The sequence below is a fragment of the Artemia sp. Qi Xiang Cuo genome, chromosome 1, assembly GCF_049724085.1.
Source record: "Artemia sp. Qi Xiang Cuo chromosome 1, ASM4972408v1, whole genome shotgun sequence".
NCBI classification, from domain to species: Eukaryota; Metazoa; Arthropoda; class Branchiopoda; order Anostraca; family Artemiidae; genus Artemia; species Artemia sp. Qi Xiang Cuo.
This window is the reverse complement of record NC_142794.1, coordinates 106031820-106051555: the sequence shown is the minus strand read 5'-3', so window position 1 is coordinate 106051555 and position 19736 is coordinate 106031820. Positions and strand designations below refer to the sequence as shown.

Below are 19736 nucleotides of genomic sequence, written 5' to 3'. Positions count from 1 at the left end.
GACCACTGGAATCAGCATTGTTGAAAACCTTGTTACGGGGAAATTACAGTCCCCCTCCTTGATTAACAAGGAAAATCCCTTTTTTGCATCGGTAGCACTGATCTGCCTCCCGGTTTTTTTTCTTTCTTTTTCCTTTTTTCATCAGGCCTAGCGGGCTAACAGAACATCATAAAGAGATGCTTAATAGCTCATTCAAAAGCTATTTCTCATATCTACGTGCTATTTATAAATTCCACCATCTGCATGTACCATATAGCACTAAAATGCCACTTTTTGTGCCATTTCTAAAGCGGTGGGGCTAGCGGGCTACCAAAAAAACGCACACAGATATTCAATTGCTCACATAAAAGCTGTTTCTCATATCTATGTTTTCCCTACAAAATTCCCCATCTGCAAGTGCCAAGTGGCACTAAAAATGTCACTATTGGTGCCATGTTTCAAGGGGAAAAGCTGGGACTAGTGGGCATCCAGAACTTCTTAGAGAGATGTTTAATGGCTCATTTGAAAGCTACTGCCGTATTTACGTGCTTTTTATTAGTTCTACCATATGTAAGTGCCACATAGCACTAAAAACGGCACTTTTGGTGTCACTTCTTAAGTGGAAGAGCTTGGAAGTATAAAACGGTACCATCGCAATAGTTATGTTCCAAAATCCTTAACTGAAGATTTACAAGAGCCCCTCTCGTATACTCACCCTCTCAGCCTCCTTACTAAGTTTCATTAGTCCGTTGGGAGAATTCACAATGAACTCTTTAACACGATCAGCCGACGTTGAGGCTCGCAAAATAATTTTAAAAATATCGAATATTCGTAAGAGGCAGAAATGCATAGAAGAACAAATAATTGAATCTCAAAATTCCACATGACTATTCCTTGACGTACCCCCTCCCCTCCTCCTGTTCGCAAAAGTTGAGATTCGCCAAATATAGTTTAATGCTCTCATTCTTAATGATACAAGCTTTTATTAACAGCCAATTACAAATGTATTTGCTGAATAAGGTCCAATAACAATGCTTTTGGTGATGACATAACTCTCCGTAGTCTTTGGGAAAAGGGTTGTAAGCTACACAACTTGGTCCTACAAGAACAAATAGATTGAATTCGATCCTCAGCCGCCATAGTTTAATTACTAGCACGTTAGACCTTGAATCAGAATGGCAAGGGTTCAGTTCCTTAATCAGGCATTTTTTTTTTAATCATGGTTTTGTGCCCTATATATGATTATTTTTCAGCTAATTCACTATTTTTGTTAATTTTTCTGTGAATTGTGAAACGTTCCATACACTATTTTTAGAACAAATCACGCCCTGAACCCCAACCCCTTGTCACTTAGGGATTGAACAAGGGCAGGCATATGGTTCAGGAATCTATCAAAGTTTTATCTTCAAAGAAGGATTACTTATTGTTATATTTATTTATTCATGTTATTTCCTTTTTTTACTATTTAACAGACATAATAAAAATATTTCTAATATATATAGAAAAATCATAGCACTAAGAACCTATTACGGTAGCATTTTTTTTCTGTGATACTTTTCTGGTTGTCAGGTTACTTTCCAACTTTTTCTTGTTTATTGCTATTCCACACTTGTATGTCTAATATTTTTTGGTGTTTATCAGGGGGGAGGGGAAATTTTTAGTTTACACATACTAAAATTTTGCTAAGGTTTTGAAAACCATAAAAATCTTCTTTAGAAAAATAGTTAGTCTTTCCTAACTGTCGAGGTTGCCCAACTTCAAAGTTTTTTAGGGAAGTAAATAGAAAAAAAAATTATTGCTTCACGGTCTATCTAACATATATCATTAAAACTAGGACAAATAATCCAAATAATCATATTTCCCTATGTTTTTAGAATTATAGAAAACTAGCGTTTTACTGAAAACACAAAACAATATAGGAGTTTTGGTACAGTAAAATAAACCGATTAAGGCCACTTTTTACAGTAAAAAATAAAGTATCTTTCAAGTAATACTGAAGTGCATTTCTTACAATTTAAGATTGTTTATTACTCACTATTGGTATTATACTATTGGCATTTTATTGCTATTGGCACTATTGGTACAATATTGGCATTTTTTTTTTAGTAATACTAAAGAGTATTTCTTACAATTTAAGATTGTTTTTTACTCACTATTGGTATTACAGCTGGTGAGACCAAAATGTTACCCGATAAATCAATCCAATATTTCGGTATGCTGTTCAGTGACTTTCCGGTTTCTTGTTTTTTATGCTTGGTTTCTGTGTTTTCAGTAAAGTGCTAGTTTTCTTTAATTCTACAAGCATAGGGAAATATGATTATTTGTTTTATTTGTACTAGTTTTATTGATATATGCTAAATAGACTCTGAAGCACTATTTTTTGTTCGTTTTCAGTTGTAACTTCGCTCTTTACTTCCCTCATAAAACTTAGTTTTTTATAAATTAATACCATTCAAGGATAAGACCTTGGCTAAAGCTCTTCTATCAAATGAACCGAACGCTTGCTCATAATCTATAAAACCGTGGACTAAAGGTGTTTCATGACTCAGGTATTTCTCAATTATTAACTAAACAGTGAAAATTTGGTCAACAAGTCCCCTACCCTTCCTAAGACTGTGCTGTTCTTCTCTTAAAACTTTGTCTACAGCATCTCTGAGTCTAAAAAATATCATCATAATATGTAATTTGCTACCTCCAAAGACGGGGCTAATGCCTCTAAAATTACCACACTCACTCTAATCACCATTCTTATCCAGGGGTTTAATTAGGATTTCCCTAAAATCGCTAAGTACTTCCCCTTCTTCAAAAATCATATTCATAATCTTCAGTAATTTATTACTATCTTCATATGATATTTAAGTCATATCATATCATATACTATCTATCATATATTTCTTCACTTCATATTTAAGAAACTCATTTACCACACCAGCAGCACCTGGGGCCTTATTATTTTTTAATCCTTTTAAGATCGTTACTAATTCTTAATCACAATATATATCTTCCTTCCTATTCAAGGTGTCACAAGCTTTTTCATTTTCCTCTATGTCTTTTCCTGTAATTTGTAATTTTATCCTGGTTTAGCACATTCTCAAAGTGCCCCGCCCATCTCTCTTTAACTCTTTCCTTATCACTAATTGTGGCCTCGTTCCTATCTTTACGTGAGACATGGGTGTAGGGAAAGGGGAAGCACCCCCCCCCCTAGAACTTCAGATTTACACTAGATATTAACGAGAACTTTTTGCATATTGGAATTTTTTGTTGGATGTACACTGGTAGATGATTGAAAAAGCTGGAGATAAACAGAATTTTCCAAAGATCGTTCCAATATCAATATTTACGTTTCGATATTCAATAGTGATTGTTGAACCGATATATAGATAGGAGACTCGTCCACAATCGGCAGGTTTCGACTTTTTTAATTCTCCATGAATTGATTCAAACGATAAGAATTTGCTGAGTACGTCAAAGCAAAGGTAACTCATTCAATACCATCCTTGAAAAAAGACAATTAGAAATACTCCAACACTTTCCACCTGGATACCTCTCTATTCAAGCGGTCAAAAGTGTAGAACCTGGGCCACCCCGACACTGGTTAGGCCTTCTCTGGCTTACGTCCGGCTATCTGACAAAAGAAACAGAAATGTGGCAAGGGAAACATTAAAACTTGTTTTTCGGCTACAAAATTATAAGAGAACTTGGTCAGTATTAAAAACTACAAAATTTATTTCAGTAAGTTTAAAAAAAACTAAAGAGTATTAATTTAAAATTATAAATTTACTGATCAACACCAAAAGAAAGCTGTTCAGCTAATTTTGGTGTTCCACCTGTCAGGGGTTGCAGTTTCATTTCAACTTCTGTCTTTAAGACACTATTCGTCTCGTCAGTTAGCGCTAAGTCTCTTACTCCAGTCTCCTTCAGAAAGTAGACCTTAAGTTCTTGAGTTGCTACTTTTTTTTATAATGATAATCGTTAACAGGATTCCATTTCTTGCTCTTTAGTTCAACCAGAATGTAATCAACAGCCTTGACTTTCTCAGTCTCAAATTGGAAGTTGCAGGTAAGGGGCTCTTCTTCAACGTCCATACTGGAGTCTGAAGAGTTGCTGTATACAGGCTCATCTACATCAGAATCGTCACTCCAACTGCAACTCTTGTTATGAGAAACATTCCTTTTGCTTTTTTGAATTTTCACTTCTCTGACTTTGTTTCTTTTCAGGACTAGGGCTTTCTTGGCAGATACAGCTTTTATCCCAGCAGTAATGCGTTCTTTCAGAGGGGTTTCAGTGAGTAATTCTGAATTTTTCATATTTTTTCCTGTTGATTTTTCGTGCTGAGCATTTAGGAAAGGGTTTTGCGTTGACGATCTCTTTCAAAAACTCGTTTGCTAGGCCTTTTTCCTCATTTAGATAGAACTTGGGTTGCGTCCGACTTGAGTTATATGCTGAAGAAGGAGTATAAATGTCGCACATGCCTTGCTTTGAGCATAGAAACTTCCCTGGTAAGTGCTTAGATACATGTGGTAGGCATTCTGTCTGAGACATATGACGAGAAGAACTCATAATCGTTGAAGAAATCTCTGTTAGTGGGGTAGACCCCACTTACTCTGAATCCACTGATTGTATTCTCAGGAGTGAAAGTCTTTGGATATACTTTCCCCAGAAGATCAGCAATGTTGTACACTGATGTAGTTTTACATTTATGGGCAGTCATGAAACTTGTGGCTTCCTGGTTGTAGTAAGCCTTAAGGGGCCCCATGACTGTCCTTTCTAGAGGCTGTAGCTTGTGAGTAGTGTGGGTTTGAGACAGTTAAAAGTCCAATACCCTTATTTTCAGCTAGATCAAGCAATTCAATGGTGTATCGGCTGATTTGGTCGTTTATTTTCAGAAATGCAGGTGACTGTTTTGAGGGTTTGACTTGACTGATAAAATGCTGCAAGTAAGGAAAAAAATGGGAGGGAGTCATCCAGCCAGAAGTATTTTCTGAACCGATAATGATGATTCACGGTAAAGCTCCCTTGAGTAAGATTTCTGGACACTGTTTTCCGGGGAAAATAAATAGAGGAGGGACTGTGTTCCCAATGTGTTAACCCCAGCACAAATCACGGTCCACTGGCCTTTTTCACCTGACGTGAAATTCCCTACTCACTTCTGGCCTCGCTGTGCAATCTTACCAGGCTTGTGGATCTTTTTAAGACCCCATTCGTAAGCTCCCTTGAATAAGATTTCTGGACACTGTTTTCCGGGGAAAATAAGTAGAGGAGGGACTGTGTTCCCAATGTATTAACCCCAGCACAAATCATGATCCATTGGCCTTTTTCTGCTAACGTGATGTTCCCTACGTACTTCTGGCCTCGCTGTGCAATCTTACCAGGCTTGTGCATGTTTTTAAGACCCCATTCGTATCCATTCCAAATGTCTTGTGTTCTGAACATGGGTTTATCTAGATCTCACTCCTGGTTATCGAAGAAATCTCCTACACTGTGAGTGTTGAAAGCAGTTGCCCGTCACAAGGCTGTACCTTCTGGCGTTCTTACTGACAGAGTTTTGAGACAATCCAGAAAACCCCGGTACCAATTTTTACCTGTAATTCCTCCACTGTCTCCACTACCTTTGCATTTCCAGTTATCCGGTACTTTTATAGTCTTTGTAATGACATTAGTGCATGCAAGTTTTCGTGCTTCTAGGGGAGTACAGTCAAAATGCATATCAGCTATCGTTTTCAAGTATGTTTTTAGTCCTTTTTCTTGTTCCTCTGTAAATATTTATCATGTATTGTAACAGGGTGTAAAGGAACTGAGGTCCGGACTCTGTAGAGGGATATTCAGCTTCTCAACTTTTTTCATGTAGTCTTGCAGCGTTCCTTTAGAGACACCCATGGCACATGCTCAGAATCCGACTGACTGTTCGTCGACTAAGTCAGAAAAAAAGGCTATTTCTTTTCTTTTGGATCCCAGCCGTCTTGCTTTCTTTTCTCCTCTGTTTTACTTTTAAGCATTTTATCTTGAATGGAATTATCGTAAGAAAATAGAATTTCGTTTCACCTACTGGTCTGACAGGGTTAAACAATGCCAGAATTATTAAGTTTTGGGTTTTGAGCTTGCTTTCAGCCTAAAATATGCTGTTCACACAGCTTTTATAAGTATAGCCCACTCTCGGACACCTTGATACGGTATGCCCAGCCTACCCCGGGCATTTTGGCCGACCGTGGGAATTCGCCATCCCGCGGGATGAAAAAAGGCTAACAGCAAACCGGTGAAGATGGCACGTCTCGGAAGCTGCCAAAAAACAGGTAAATAATAATAACGTGAATTTATGTTTTTTTCCATTATTTTCTAGCATTCGTAATTAGGCGTAGGCCCTTTTCTGCTCTGTTTCGCGATTCCCATACCTACGAAATTTTCGGTTTGCATGTCTTACTGCTTCCAACCTACAGACAGGAGATCAAGACAAAAAAAAAAAAAAAAAAAAAAAAAAAAAAAAAAACCAGCAAAATCAATAGTGTTTCTTTGCAACACGACTAATCCACGATAAATCACTATCAATGTCAAAAGAAAAATTGTCTGAGTCGAACAATTAATTTAGCGATTATTTCGACACCTGTAAAAAGGGTTATCAATATTTAAGCTGTTACTCTCCCATCCTTGACTGATTTGGGTTTACAAATACCACACAAAGAAATGAGAGTGGCTGGGCACATTCCTTATTTGTGTGCAATAATTCAAAAGGTAGCATGTTCCAGACATAAATTTTACAGGAGAGGATTTTCTGTCTAACCTTCTCGATAAGACAAACACAATGTTAAATCGCAAGAACTGAAAGTACCAGCTATTTTTACGATGATTTCAAAAAGAAATATAACTCGCTGTGAAACAGATAAAATCTTCGATTTATCTTGGAACTGAAATAAGGTTGGTCCTTATTTAGGATTGGTTCAATTGACCAATTGGTCAACTGGATTGATCGAAATGACAAATTCAGAATTGGTCAATTGACCAATTGGATTGGTCCAACTGATCAAGGGTGGCCTACTTCTTTCAAGAGGGGAGGTTATAAGTAGTCCTCTAACAAAAAGGGTCGAATAACCACTTTCCATTACCATATTCCGGTTGCATTTACTTCCAGATTTTAGGACTTGGACTTGACTTTATTTAACCTAATAAACAAAAATATAAACCATTATAAATATAAACCACTACGCTAGGGAAACAAAATATATCTTTGCTAAGGCGTAGCGATTACCTACACAAACATTCCTGGAAGATTGTTTTCCCCTCGAAAAGATGGAGGAATAATTAGTTACATGTAATTAATTTTCTTTCTCGAGGGTTGTCGGGTCTATCGCAATTAAATTCTGCCTGTATTTGGCAGTTAATGCCAATCTGATCGTTTAAGTTTTCGCTAGGTTTTCCTGAAACTTTGAAAGCAGTCGCTCCCAAGCCTATTCGGCCTAACACCCTCGTCTGAAAAATATTACAATTGTGTCCCTTGAAAATTATTGTTTTTTCAAATTTTGTTTGCAATTAAACAGAAAGATGTATTATTACGTTGTATCAGAAGCAACGCTAACGCGTTGCCTATAGTAAAGGCCATACGGCTCCAATGTTTTGTTATTATTTGTTTTTTCCCAAAGGCACTTGATATGGAAGGGGTCGTCGTAGGAACTTCAAAGGGGGCTCATTCGATTGGAAATCGAGAGTTCTAGTGCCGTTTTTAAGGGTCAAAAGTGATTGGAAGGCAACTAACACCCCTTCGGAAATCCGCCAGAACCACTAACCGTAAGAACGTCGACAGTCATAACATCGATACGTCATAACATCTAAAAATTTGTCATAACATCTAAAATTTTAAAACTTTAGTTTTTTGGGGTTTAGGGTGGAAAGGTACCTAGGTTAGTTTAGGGTCCGTATTTAATATATGCTATGCTTTACCCCTATCCTTTTTTAGATGTTATGACGTGTCGATGTTATGACTGTCGACGTTCTGACGGGTAGCGATTTTAACTATCGATGAACTGACGTGTCGATGTTATGACTGTCAACATTCTGACGGGTAGCGATTCTGACTGTCGGTGTTATGACTGTCGATGTCCTGACGTGTTGATGTTCTGACGGATTTTCCTTGTCGACGAAATGACGTTTAGTGCTTGTGACGGTTAGATGAAATGGTAGCACCCCGTCGGGATTGCGCTTAATTTATAGTTTTATATGGAACCACTTATTTACCTTAACCGAGAAAACAAGGCCGGTTGATGTGAACCCATAAACCTAATTATAAACCGGTGCTTCTAGTAAAGGCTTGTGCCCAATAGTTTTTTTTGGGAGGAAAGAGATGTATAATGATAAATATTTTGGAGGAGGGCCTGGCAATAATACAAAAATACCTTATAATTTATAATTTGAATAAAATGAGCCCCGGAATTTAAGATTATATGGCGCTTTTGTGGAAGGGTAGGTTCACATGTCTCCCCTCTGCATGGGTCTCAGTTCTAAATTCTTTTTTTTTCTTTTTCTTTTTTTTTAATTGCTCCTTATTCACAATGAAGATTAGGTTTTCAGAATTCTCGCGAGAAATTAAGGTTTGTTTAATACACAAATCCCAATAGAATACTTTCATCTTTTTCAAAAGCCGTTTTCTATCAAAGCCAGCTTTGATGCGTCACATGTTCCAAAATTGCTTTTGGAAAGCCATGCCAAGCCTCGAAGACTTCTTCAAAAAGCTATTTTCTAACAGGCCTAGCATTGATACCTCAGATGTTCCAAAATTAGCTTTGGAAATCTACAAAGCATGCCAAAACCTCAAAGGTTTTTTTTCAAAAAGCCGTTTTCTAACAAAGCCAGCTTTGATACCTCCAATGTTGAAAAATTGCTTTTGGAAAGGTCAAAAGGAAGCCAAACCTTAGAGGCTTTTTCAAAAAGCTGTTTTCTAACAGAGCCAGTTTTGATACCTCCGACATTCCAAAATTGATTTCGGAAAGCTCAAAAGCATGCCAAAACCTCCAGGCGTATCTTCGCCGCCAAGTTTTTGCGGTTCAATAAAAAGATTCAAGCTAATTTATTCAAGCTAAGATTAAAATGGCCCAAAAAAGCACAACTGAACCTCAGATTTAGTATTCACCATTCTGGAAAGACACGAAAAGAAAAATAAAAAAGAAACTATTTAAACTGTTTTGAGCAAGAACAAGCTGACAAACTTGGAAACATCGGGAGGATCTTTCCACGAAGGAAGTTTTCATGGGAGAAGGGACATTGCTATGAAGAGGGCGGCGGATTTCCCATCATTATTAAAGAAAAAGATCAGAAATTAAATATAAAAACAAATTTTTCAACTGAAAGTATGGAGCAACATCAAAACTAAAAACGAACAGAAAATATTACGTATATGATTGGGTTCACCCCCTAGTCAATACCTAACTCTTTAAGCCAAAGATTTTTTAGAGCTATTTATTCTAATTAACGACCTTTGTGACTAAGGGGTCATTTTTAAAGAATTGGAACAAAATTCGAACTTCAGCTTAAAGAGCAAGGTATTGACTAAGTGGCGAACCCCTAATATATGTATTAAAAATCTATGAATATAGAAGTTCGTTACGGCGTATAATTATTACTAATAAAAAAGTTCGTAAATCAAATTAAACAAGTTTCGAGAAAGCCATTTAACCAAATAAAAGTAAAATTAATATGCAAATCTAGTTTTAATTATTCATGTACGGTGAGCCAAAATCAAACCTGTATTGATTCAAAAACGTTCAAAATTAAATAAAAAAACAAGTTTTTTTTACTGAAAGTAAGGAACGATGTTAAAAATTAAAACGAACAGAAATTGTTCCGTATATGAAAGGGGCTGTGCCCTCCGCAATGCCTCGCTCTTTACGCTAAAGTTTGACTTTCTCACAACTCTATTTTTTTTTACAATAAAAAACTTTAGCGTAAAGAGCAAGGCGTTGAGGAGGGGACAGCCCCTTTCATATACGGAATAATTTCTGTTTATATCAAGTTTTAACGTCGTTCCTTACTTTCAGTTAAAAAAAACTTATTTTTTTTATTTAATATTTAATTTGAGCTGTATATTTGCACATTAAGAGTGAGGTTAAGTAAAGGGAGGCAGTTTTAGGAACGCTATAAATAAAAATAAAAAGTAAATTAAAATAAGTTTTTAGTTTTTACAATTAGCCTACATAAGGGCTTTTCATTAATCATCATGTTGAGAGAACAATTCTTTCTCCATAGTTTGCAAAAAATATCCAATAAGAAAAGAACTTACGGTATCCATTTCCATTTTTTTAAAGGTTTCAATAACTTTAACTACTATGTATAACAGTATATAGAAATTTCGAGGGGACATTAACACACATCAAAATACACTAATTAGAACTAGATTAACAATTGGCTATCCAAATACTCCCAGAAATTCTCTCAAACTGAAAATGCTAAAATACTTAAAATTACTGCTATACTTAAAATAAGGTTAAAATACATACTCTGCGATAGATACAAAATTGCTTTGAGACACAAAATCCGATTAAGGTTAAATCCATACAATCCTAGTATATATAAGTCAGCAAATGAAATAGTTTAATCACCCTTATTAAAGCTAGTTTTTCAATCGGTTCATTGTGCTTTTAATCGCTGTCCATAAGTAATGCAAGCTGTTCATTGTTAGTGTATAAGGTTTCTATCAAAGAAGTAAACGTAAAGACTTAGGAAAGGCTTTGTTCGATTTAAATCAAAACTTCTATCTCCGTTTTTTAAAGTCAAAAATAATCTGAAAGTAAGCAACCCCCTCCCCCATGTCATAAAAACTTGAAACTTTTTGCAATAAAAAACAAACAAAAATTAATTTAAAAAAATTCCGAAAAATAAGTGTTTCAAAGAAAAGTAAAGGCCATTTGAAACTTCAGCTCAGCAGCTACATAGACATGTTAGAATTCAAACTCAAAACGACACAAAATTACTATTAAAGAATATATGAAACCCAAAACGAACAGAAATTAAATAAACAATCATAGCAAAAAACATACAAAAAGTAGATAATTTCGGAGACCACACTGCCTTTCCATGACGATAAAACAAAAGTTCAAAATAGGGATAAAATCCTTTTTAATAGACAGTGTATAATAAATTTCACAAAGAATACCAGATATTTCGGTCACATATACAGTGACCGTCATCAGTAGTAAAAACTGTCATGGAAAGGCAGTAGTTTTTAGTAGTTTTTACTACTGATGACGGTCACTGTATATGTGACCGAAATATCTGGTATTTTTCGTGAAATTTATTATACACTGTTTATTAAAAAGCATTTTATCCCTATTTTGAACTTTTGTTTTATCGATACAAAAAGTAATAATATAAATGAATAAATAGATCTTAAAGTGAGAAATGCTTAGATTGAATATGAAAATCAAGCTTAAAACGAAAAAAAATTTTTCCTATTGAAGTATAAATGAAACTTAAAACTGACAGAAATTAAATAAACAATCAATGCAAACAAGAATACAAAAAGATACTAATGTAAATGAAAAAATAAATATTAAACCGAGTGAAACTTAAATTGAATATGCAAATTGAGCTTGAATCGAATAAAAATAACTACAAACAAGAGTTTGGGTATCGCCTCTTCTCACTGCAGAAGCCTAAGACCTACTGCGTCATTGGCGCTTTACTGAAAACAATATGAGTCTTGAACAGTCTTGGAAAGTATAAACAAAATCAAATTGAATATTACATATATGATGATATTAATTGTTGAAAGATCCATTAGTTCAAGATTTTGTTTTCACTGTAATTTATGTTTTCACTTTCAATGCTGTAAGAACCGGAAAAGAATAAATTTGTAATATAATTCATTTTCAGTGAAGCACCAATGAGCCAGCAGGCATTATATTGTTACAGTTAAAAAAGGGGGCAATATCAAAATTTTTTTTGTAGTGAAGCTAGGTATATTTGTCTTGAACAATCTTGGAAAAAACTAATAAATTAAACTGAATATGTGATGTATAACGAAATTAATTGCTAAAAGCTCATCAGTTCAAAATTTTACTGTAATTTTAATATTTATTTTCAATATTAAGTACAAAAGAAAACCTTTGTAATATAATTCGTTTTCAGTAAAGCGTTCAAGTTTAAAATGGCCTTTACTTTTCTTTGAAAAATTTACTTTTCGGAAAGTTTTTTTTTAATTAATTATATGGTAAAGGAAGGTGTAAATTAGAAATATTAATTTTAAAATAATTAACTTGGTGCGCAGCTACGAATTCAAATGTTATTTGAAATGCTCTACGTTATTCAAATGCTCTATTATTGTCCGCAGTAATCTTAAATCACCACCATTCACCACTAATTATAATATGTCTGTGATACACTATTCGTAATCACCATCATCGGGGACCGTCACCGTTCCCCTGAATAGTTCCAGCCCCTACCAGAGAAGGGGAGTAGTGCCTAATTTGATCTAAAGCCTTTACTGTAAAGTTGACAGTATAGACTTTACGCGAGTGTTCTCCCTAATTTTTCAGGCCTGCCTTCCCGCATTAGGTTCTTCGAAAATTGTACGAACATTAACGTTATTGAAAATAAAAAATTGTGAACTTCGTGTCCATAATAAAAACTTGGAAAACCTCACCCGAGGGCCGTATAGACAGGTGGAGGAGTAAGAAGGCCCTCCAAATGTATAATCAGCAGGGCCACCCGTCATGTGCACACGTCTTGTGAGTTACAAACTTGCTTCCAGCAATGGGTTAAATTGCATGGTGACGCAGAACACAATCGTAAAAGAATCTTCTATAGGAGGACAACTGCGGCAGGGCGTACGATCCAGATCTATATATAATTTTCTCACTTACTTAGGCAGTATTATTAGTGAAGACAGTGGGTACAGTGAAGATGCTCAAAGTAGAATAGCTAAGACCCAGGGTGTTTTTCACGGGGTCCAACTTATTCACCCCGTCCCTGCGGAAAATTCCACCATCACCGTGGAAAAATCTCACCGCGGAACGCCCTTCCTTGATTGGCCTGAAACTTACAATAAATTATGGGCTAAGGGAACCCCAATGTAGAAAGAAAATTACATTGGTTCCCCTCAAAATATTCCTTTTCTGCTACACAGCCCTTCTCTAACCCGTGTGATACTGAAACAAACTTTGAGATATCTGTTTTGCAAAAAAAAAAAAATTAAAATGTATAACAAATTTGCCTTGGGGATTGGTATCCCCTTCATTGCCCCTGTGTTAGACTTTATGGAACCCTGATATGATAGCTGAACCCCAGAAATACGAAAAAAAAGTCAAAGTAAAATGAAATGTAAAAATAAATATAGAACAATAAGACATAGACTACTGGCATCTGTAGGTACGAACGCGCCACCCCTTGGCACTTAAGCTGGAAAGTTTGATGTATAATAAGTGTCATTAAATCTTCGCTTCATAGTGTATTGGCTTTATTTGGGCCGATATTGTTGTCTTGCACCCAAGGCCGTATCCAGGAAGATAGGGGGTTTGACCCCCCCCCACCTAAATGTTTGTCTGACTCGTAAAAAGGTAACAAAAATGTATATAAACCAAATTTTGATGCGTTTTAAAAAATTTTATACCCCCCTCCAAAACAATCCTCCCCGAAAAAAATCCTGGATACGGCCCTGCTTGCAACACAAAATGACAAAAAACACCACCTTGTCGTGGCACAATCTTTTCTGCTACTTTTAAACGGCACTAGAACTTTCAAGCTGCTTTCAAATAAGCTTTCTCCTAATGTTCTAGGGCCACTGGCTCGATACGATCACCTCTACACAAACGAAAAAATAATAAGTACGCTACCAATAGCCTCCTGTTTTCTCGGGGGGGAAAGTACAAAATTTTTTATTTTTTATATAGGGGCTTGAAATCTCTGCCAGAAGGTTCTCTCTTATGCTGCTATTGATGATAAAATGGTTTACTTGATTTAATTTGAAATAATAAAGATGTTTTTTATTTTATTTTGGTAATGAAGTTATTAAGTTTAGGAGTCAATTAGAAGTTTATTTGGCAAAGATTAAAATATTGCGGCAGACCGCAATAGCATCATGAAGACAACCATTCGGACCGTGAAAAAAAGTCCAAAATATTGCTAAAGGAACGAAGTCCAAGGGTCATTGGTAATCTGTCTCCAGATGTTTAAAAAAACATATTTTCTGGTACTTTTACTGAAAAAATAGGGAAAAAGATTGTGCCCCCTCCCAAATTTGTAGAAAATATAGTACTTCTACAATTTCTACAAATTTGTAGAAATTGAAAAAAATCGATAAAATCATTGCCTCCCTTCTTAAGTTTTTGTGTAGTGGAAACCCTGCCAGTAGTATTAGTGAGTGGACCGGGCATAAGGCCAGCTGTCACATTTTATGCTGCAAATGTACCGCTTTCAAGTCCTGATTTCAAGCAAAAATATGTCTATATAGTTCCACGACCATCGTTTTCATTATTCATCTGGCGAAGAAACATTAATTGGTTAAGGTAGCTAGTAGAAAAGAAGTCAGAACGGGAAAAGAAAATACAGTATAAGATTCTCCATTCTAAGCTTAATCCAAATGTGGCAATCACTGGCTTCGTTGTCTCGTCCCAACTTCAATTTCTAATGAGGGCGCACATTTAACATTACACACCAAATACCAATGAGAAATAAGCAAAAACAAATACAAGTCTCCAAAATCAGCAAAAATTTTTATTTAGTCTACGAAACATAAAACAGTCTTTGATTGATCGCCTAAAAATAATCTACCCGTGAGAAACAATGCCACATTTTTAGGGTCTCATGTAAACTATTGTGATACACCTACTGAGCCCAGGGCTGCCACCCAGTGAGGAAAAAGCACTAGATGTCTGTGATTTATTGGTTGATTTAGTGATTTTCTTCAACAGTCTAGTAATTTATGTGCTGATTTAGTGTTGTTTTTTAGCCAATATAAAAATCACTAGAAATAGTGATAAATCACAAGGGGTGGCAACCCTGACTGAGCCACACTAAGACCATTGAAATTCTATTAGTGAAAAATATGAGCTAATATTCTAGTTGAGGAGTTACTCGGAAAATAGCTGTAATTAGATGAGTGAAGCTTTCAGGAATGAATTCACGGCCTAATATATACCCTGAGAAGGCGTTATCTAGTTACTATCTCTACCCTTTCCTTATTTCTAGGCCTCAGAATATTACCCAAGAGCAAATTGTCTGGGTTGCCTAAATTATGTCTAAAACATTTTACCATGGGCGTACGGAAGGGGGCAGAGGTGGGCAGTTGCTCCCTAGAACTTCAAATTTACACCGGATATGGCTGAAAAAGCAGATGGTTGAAAAAGCAGATGGTTGAAAAAGCGGTTGAAAAAAGGTAAATTGCTAAAAAAGCAGTTGATAAAAGGTAGATAATTGAAAAAGCTGGAAATAAACATCTGGAATGACAGAATAAAAGTCAAACAAGTAGCAATTATCCATATTATCTTGGAAAGATTTAGCTCTAATCCGAGAAGATTAGCTACGTACGCCCATGCATTTTACCTCAGTTTTGGGGTTTTAAGTTGTTTTTTTTTCATTGGCTCTAGCTTATGAAAATGCAATTGCTATTATTTCAATAGAATGTTAAGCCATGCCAAGTTTTTTTTTCTCTTACATTCAAGATATAAATTTTTCCAATCTTTAAAAATCAAGATCAAGCAAAAGTTTGAGGCTCAAAACATTTTATTTGTGTCTCATTTGACCAGAACATCAATTCTATTTCACAAGGTTTGTCTCTTATAATACAAATAGATACTGTTGTATTAGCTCGAATCCACGCGATATATTGAACAGGGAATCAAACAGTTCGTAGTCACGAACTGTAACTAAGGAGCGACCCGGCTCAATAGTAACCGAAACTCTAAAAAAAACGGAATTTTGATACCAATAGATACATCAAAAGAACCATATTTTTATGCTGATTTCAAATATATAAGTTTCATCAAGTTTAATCTTACCCACCCTAAGAGTCACAGAACCTTAATGAAAATCACACCATCATATTCAACGTATCAGAGAACCCTACTGTAGAGGTTTCAAGCTCCTATCTAAAAAAATTAGGAATTTTGTATTTTTTGCCAAAAGAAAGATCACGGATGCGTGTTTATTTGTTTTTTTTTCCAGGGGTGATCGTATCAATCCAGTGGTCCTAAAATATCGCTGGAGGGCTCATTCGAACGCAAATTAAAAGTTCTAGTGCCCTTTTTAAGTGACCAAAAAATGGAGGGCAACTATGCCCCTCCTACGCTCATTTTTTTACCCACAGTCACCTGATCAAAATTTTGAGATAGCAATTTTGTTCAGCATAGTCGAAAAATATAATAACTATGTCTTTGAAGATGAATTAATCCCCCAAAGTTCCCGGGGGAAGGGCTGCAACTTATGAACTTTGCCCAATGTTTACATATAGTATTGGTTATTGGGAAGTATATCGACGTAGAATTTTTCTGGTAGTGGTGCAGGGGGGGGGGCTGGTACGTGGGAGGATCTTTCCATGGAGGAAGTTTTCATGGGGGAAGGGATATTGCTATAGAGGGAGCACCAGATTTTCCAGCATTATTTAAAAAAATGATCAGAAATTAAATATATAAAAAAACAAGTTTTCAACTGAAAAACTTTTCAACGTCAACCTTAAAACGAACAGAAACTATTACATATATGATTAGGTTCGCGCCCTAATCTATACCTTGCTCTTTACGCTAAAGGTTTTTTATTACCTTGATAAGAGCTATCTGTTCTAATTAACGGCCTTTGTGATTAAGAGTTCATTCTTAAAGAATTGGAATAAAATTCGAACTTTAGCGTAAAGAGAAAGGTATTGACTAGGGGGCAAACCCCCTAATATACGTAATAAAAATAAACGAATATAGAAGTTCGTTACGTAAGTTAAGTCGTAAGTTACGCCTATTTATTACTAATAAAAACATTCGTAAATAAAATTAAACAACTTTCGAGAAAACCATTTAGCCAAAAAAAAAAAAAGTAAAATTAATATGCAAATTTCGGTTTCATTGTTCATGTACGGTGAGCCAAAATCAAAACCTGCATTAATTCAAAAACGGTCGGAAATTAAATAAAAAAACAAGTTTTTTTAACTGAAAGTAAGGAGTGACATTACAATTTAAAACAAACAGAAATTACTCTGTATATGAAAGGGCCTGTCCCCTCCTCAACGCATCGCTCTTTACGCTAAAGTTTGACTCTTTATCACAACTCTATTTTTTAAAGCAATAAAAAACTTTAGCGTAAAGAGCGAGGCATTGAGGATGGGAAAACCCCTTTCATATATCTTTACCCCGTACCCCCCTAATGTGAAAGTATATAGCCCAAATTTGTTTCTTATCTATTAAATTTCATCATATTTTGTTTTATTTTATTAGCATTAACCAAACTTCACTTCTCGCGTGGATTCGAGCTAATAGAACAGTACCCACAAATATTACAAAACGTCATCAAAGGTCAGTACCGTTCTGAGGGAGAAGGGGTGGAGGTATTTACTTCAAATACCTTCCCAGGGGATCATTAAGGTTCTGGATTCATCACTGAGAATTTCTTTCATCTTCCTCGACCACTTTCTAAGATAGACAAAATCCCCTCATCTATAATTTTACCAAACAAAAAAAGAACAAGTGATAAAACTTACGGCCATGTTCCACTTCGCCTTCTTTTATCACTAATTCGACTATTAAAAACGCCCGAATCAGAATCTTCACTCACAGTTCCGCCAGACGGTGTCCTTGAATCCCTTATTTTCACTTTTTCCCGCTGCCTCCCTCTATCCTGTGGAGGGTGCAAAATCAAAGATTCGTTGGATTTATACCAGTAGTAAACCTTTAAATCACTTGATATCATATTTCGATTCATCCAATAAATATTGATGAATTTTTCGTTGACAAAAATCACCGACTAACTTTCACTCTCTGTTATGCGAGTGGCATGTAGACTGAAGATTTTTGGCGGTCACAGAATGATGATAAGTTTTCTGATAAAGGAAAAAATTTTAAGGGCTAGCCAAAACGAAAAAAATCGTCAGCCCCTCGACCTTATTGAGCTATAATCCTTTTAATAAAGATCTTAATTCTTTAAACCTCTTTGAATAACTGTTAGATAAACACCATGACGGATGCATACAATTTGCAACTTAGGTGCGGCAGAAAATTTAAAAGTCATTACCCCTTAAGTGAAATCAATCATAAAAAGCTTATGGGTACCGCAATGCTCAAGGATTCCTTCTCCAAAATTCAGTCTTTTGTAACTGTTTAATTATGCAGGGCATTCAACCAATGCATTAATTTTATTTTTATTGTTATATCCTTTCGCGGATTGAAAATTCTCCTTTAATTGATTAAATATTTTGAATTATGGATCATATCACTGTATCCGGAAGCAAATATTAAGTTTTTGCGAAAACAAGGAAATATAGCCTGTAATAACTCCAGGATATGACTATCAATGCACCAAAACTTGCGTCATTTAGTAATTATATTTGCGAAAATATGTCAGCCGAACTTTACTCTGACGATAACTACTTCCGCGTATTACCTTACCTGAAAACCCTATCTTGCACTAGTGATGCGTGCGTCTTTCTTGGTGTTCCAGGGCTGGAAGCTGCATCTTCCAGCTCCATCTTTACCATAGCCTGGGCGAGTTGAATATCCTCTTCCATCATTTTCTAAGTTTCACTTGACAAAAGTAATGCTTTCACTTAAGATGACAATGAGCATAGAACTTAAACATTCAATGTTATATCAAAATGTGTGGTTCCTCTGAAACTCGTTGAAACAGTAGGTCAGAGCCGGAAGGCTCGCTGTTACATTGCTCGCTTTTTCTGACTGAATATCCGAGTCATACCCTAATGGCTCATCCTTATTGTAACACAATATGTTGTGAATTATTTTCCGGCCGTGAGTTTGCGGTTGTAGCACCAAATTAAGGACTACCTATATGCAAAAAAAAAACATGAAATCAGTATGATTTTCACCTTATATGAGAACTTTTAAGCGCTTTTAAATTGACCAGAGCTTCTGAAAGTTGACAACCATAATAAATTTTCAACAGCTATTACCACATAAAATGATTGAAAAGCATGTTAGAATTTTTTATCTGAGATTTTCTTTTTGAGCATTAACATCTGCTAGTTGACAGAGACAATATAATTTCGTTCTCATCGACAGCAAAAACCCGTGTTGCGCATATTCTTCAGGATATAGAGTAAATGAAATATTAAATAGCGATTTTGGCTGCTTGAAGCTCGGGATAACTGACACAAATTCTACCTCATTAAGTCTCACGTGGGCCAAATCTAACTAATATAAGTTCTGAAATACACCAGTTGTTACTTATCATAGATGTTTTATAATTAATTTTCAAAAAAACTCCAAAATTGAAGTTTTTGAAAGAAATGTAATGGCCATATTTAAATTAAGATCAGCAAAAATAAAAAGCTATAATAACTCGAACTCAAAACGACCAAAAATTATTATTAAGGTATAAATGAAACCCCAAACGGACAGAAATTAAATAAACAATCGTTTCAATCAAACAAACAACAGCCACTAATTTAAATGAATAATACCAATCTTAAAACCAGTAAAACCTAAATTGGATATTCAAATCAAGCTGAAAACGAACAAAGAATTTTCTAACAAACAAAAGCTTGGCTACTGCCCCCTTTCCTAAGCGTAAAAGTCAAAAGCCTACTAGGTCATTGGCGCTCTACTGAAATTAGTTTAAAGAAATTA

The 19736-nt window shown here is 35.5% G+C and overlaps 2 protein-coding genes across 4 annotated transcripts in view; both read right to left on the bottom strand.

The window, feature by feature from the left end:
* Window positions 1–12663, bottom strand: part of LOC148957070 (uncharacterized) — a 60524-nt gene extending 47861 nt beyond the window's left edge. The window contains exon 1 of the mRNA XM_089088541.1: window positions 12602–12663. The gene's annotated coding sequence lies outside the window, so the exon portion shown is untranslated. The remainder of the gene's footprint in view (window positions 1–12601) is intronic.
* The window catches only part of LOC148957069 (NAD kinase-like), a 234783-nt gene extending 216056 nt beyond the window's left edge, over window positions 1–18727 (bottom strand). The window contains exon 1 of one of the 3 annotated variants that reach the window (XM_089088508.1): window positions 18543–18727. In XM_089088508.1, the coding sequence (XP_088944634.1) occupies window positions 18543–18664 (122 nt within the window). In that variant the 5' untranslated portion in view covers window positions 18665–18727. Of the gene's footprint in view, window positions 1–17638; window positions 18044–18542 lie in introns of those variants that run through there. The other 2 variants (XM_089088481.1, XM_089088473.1) reach the window with 2 other exon arrangements.
* Between the last annotated feature and the right edge of the window lie 1009 nt (window positions 18728–19736).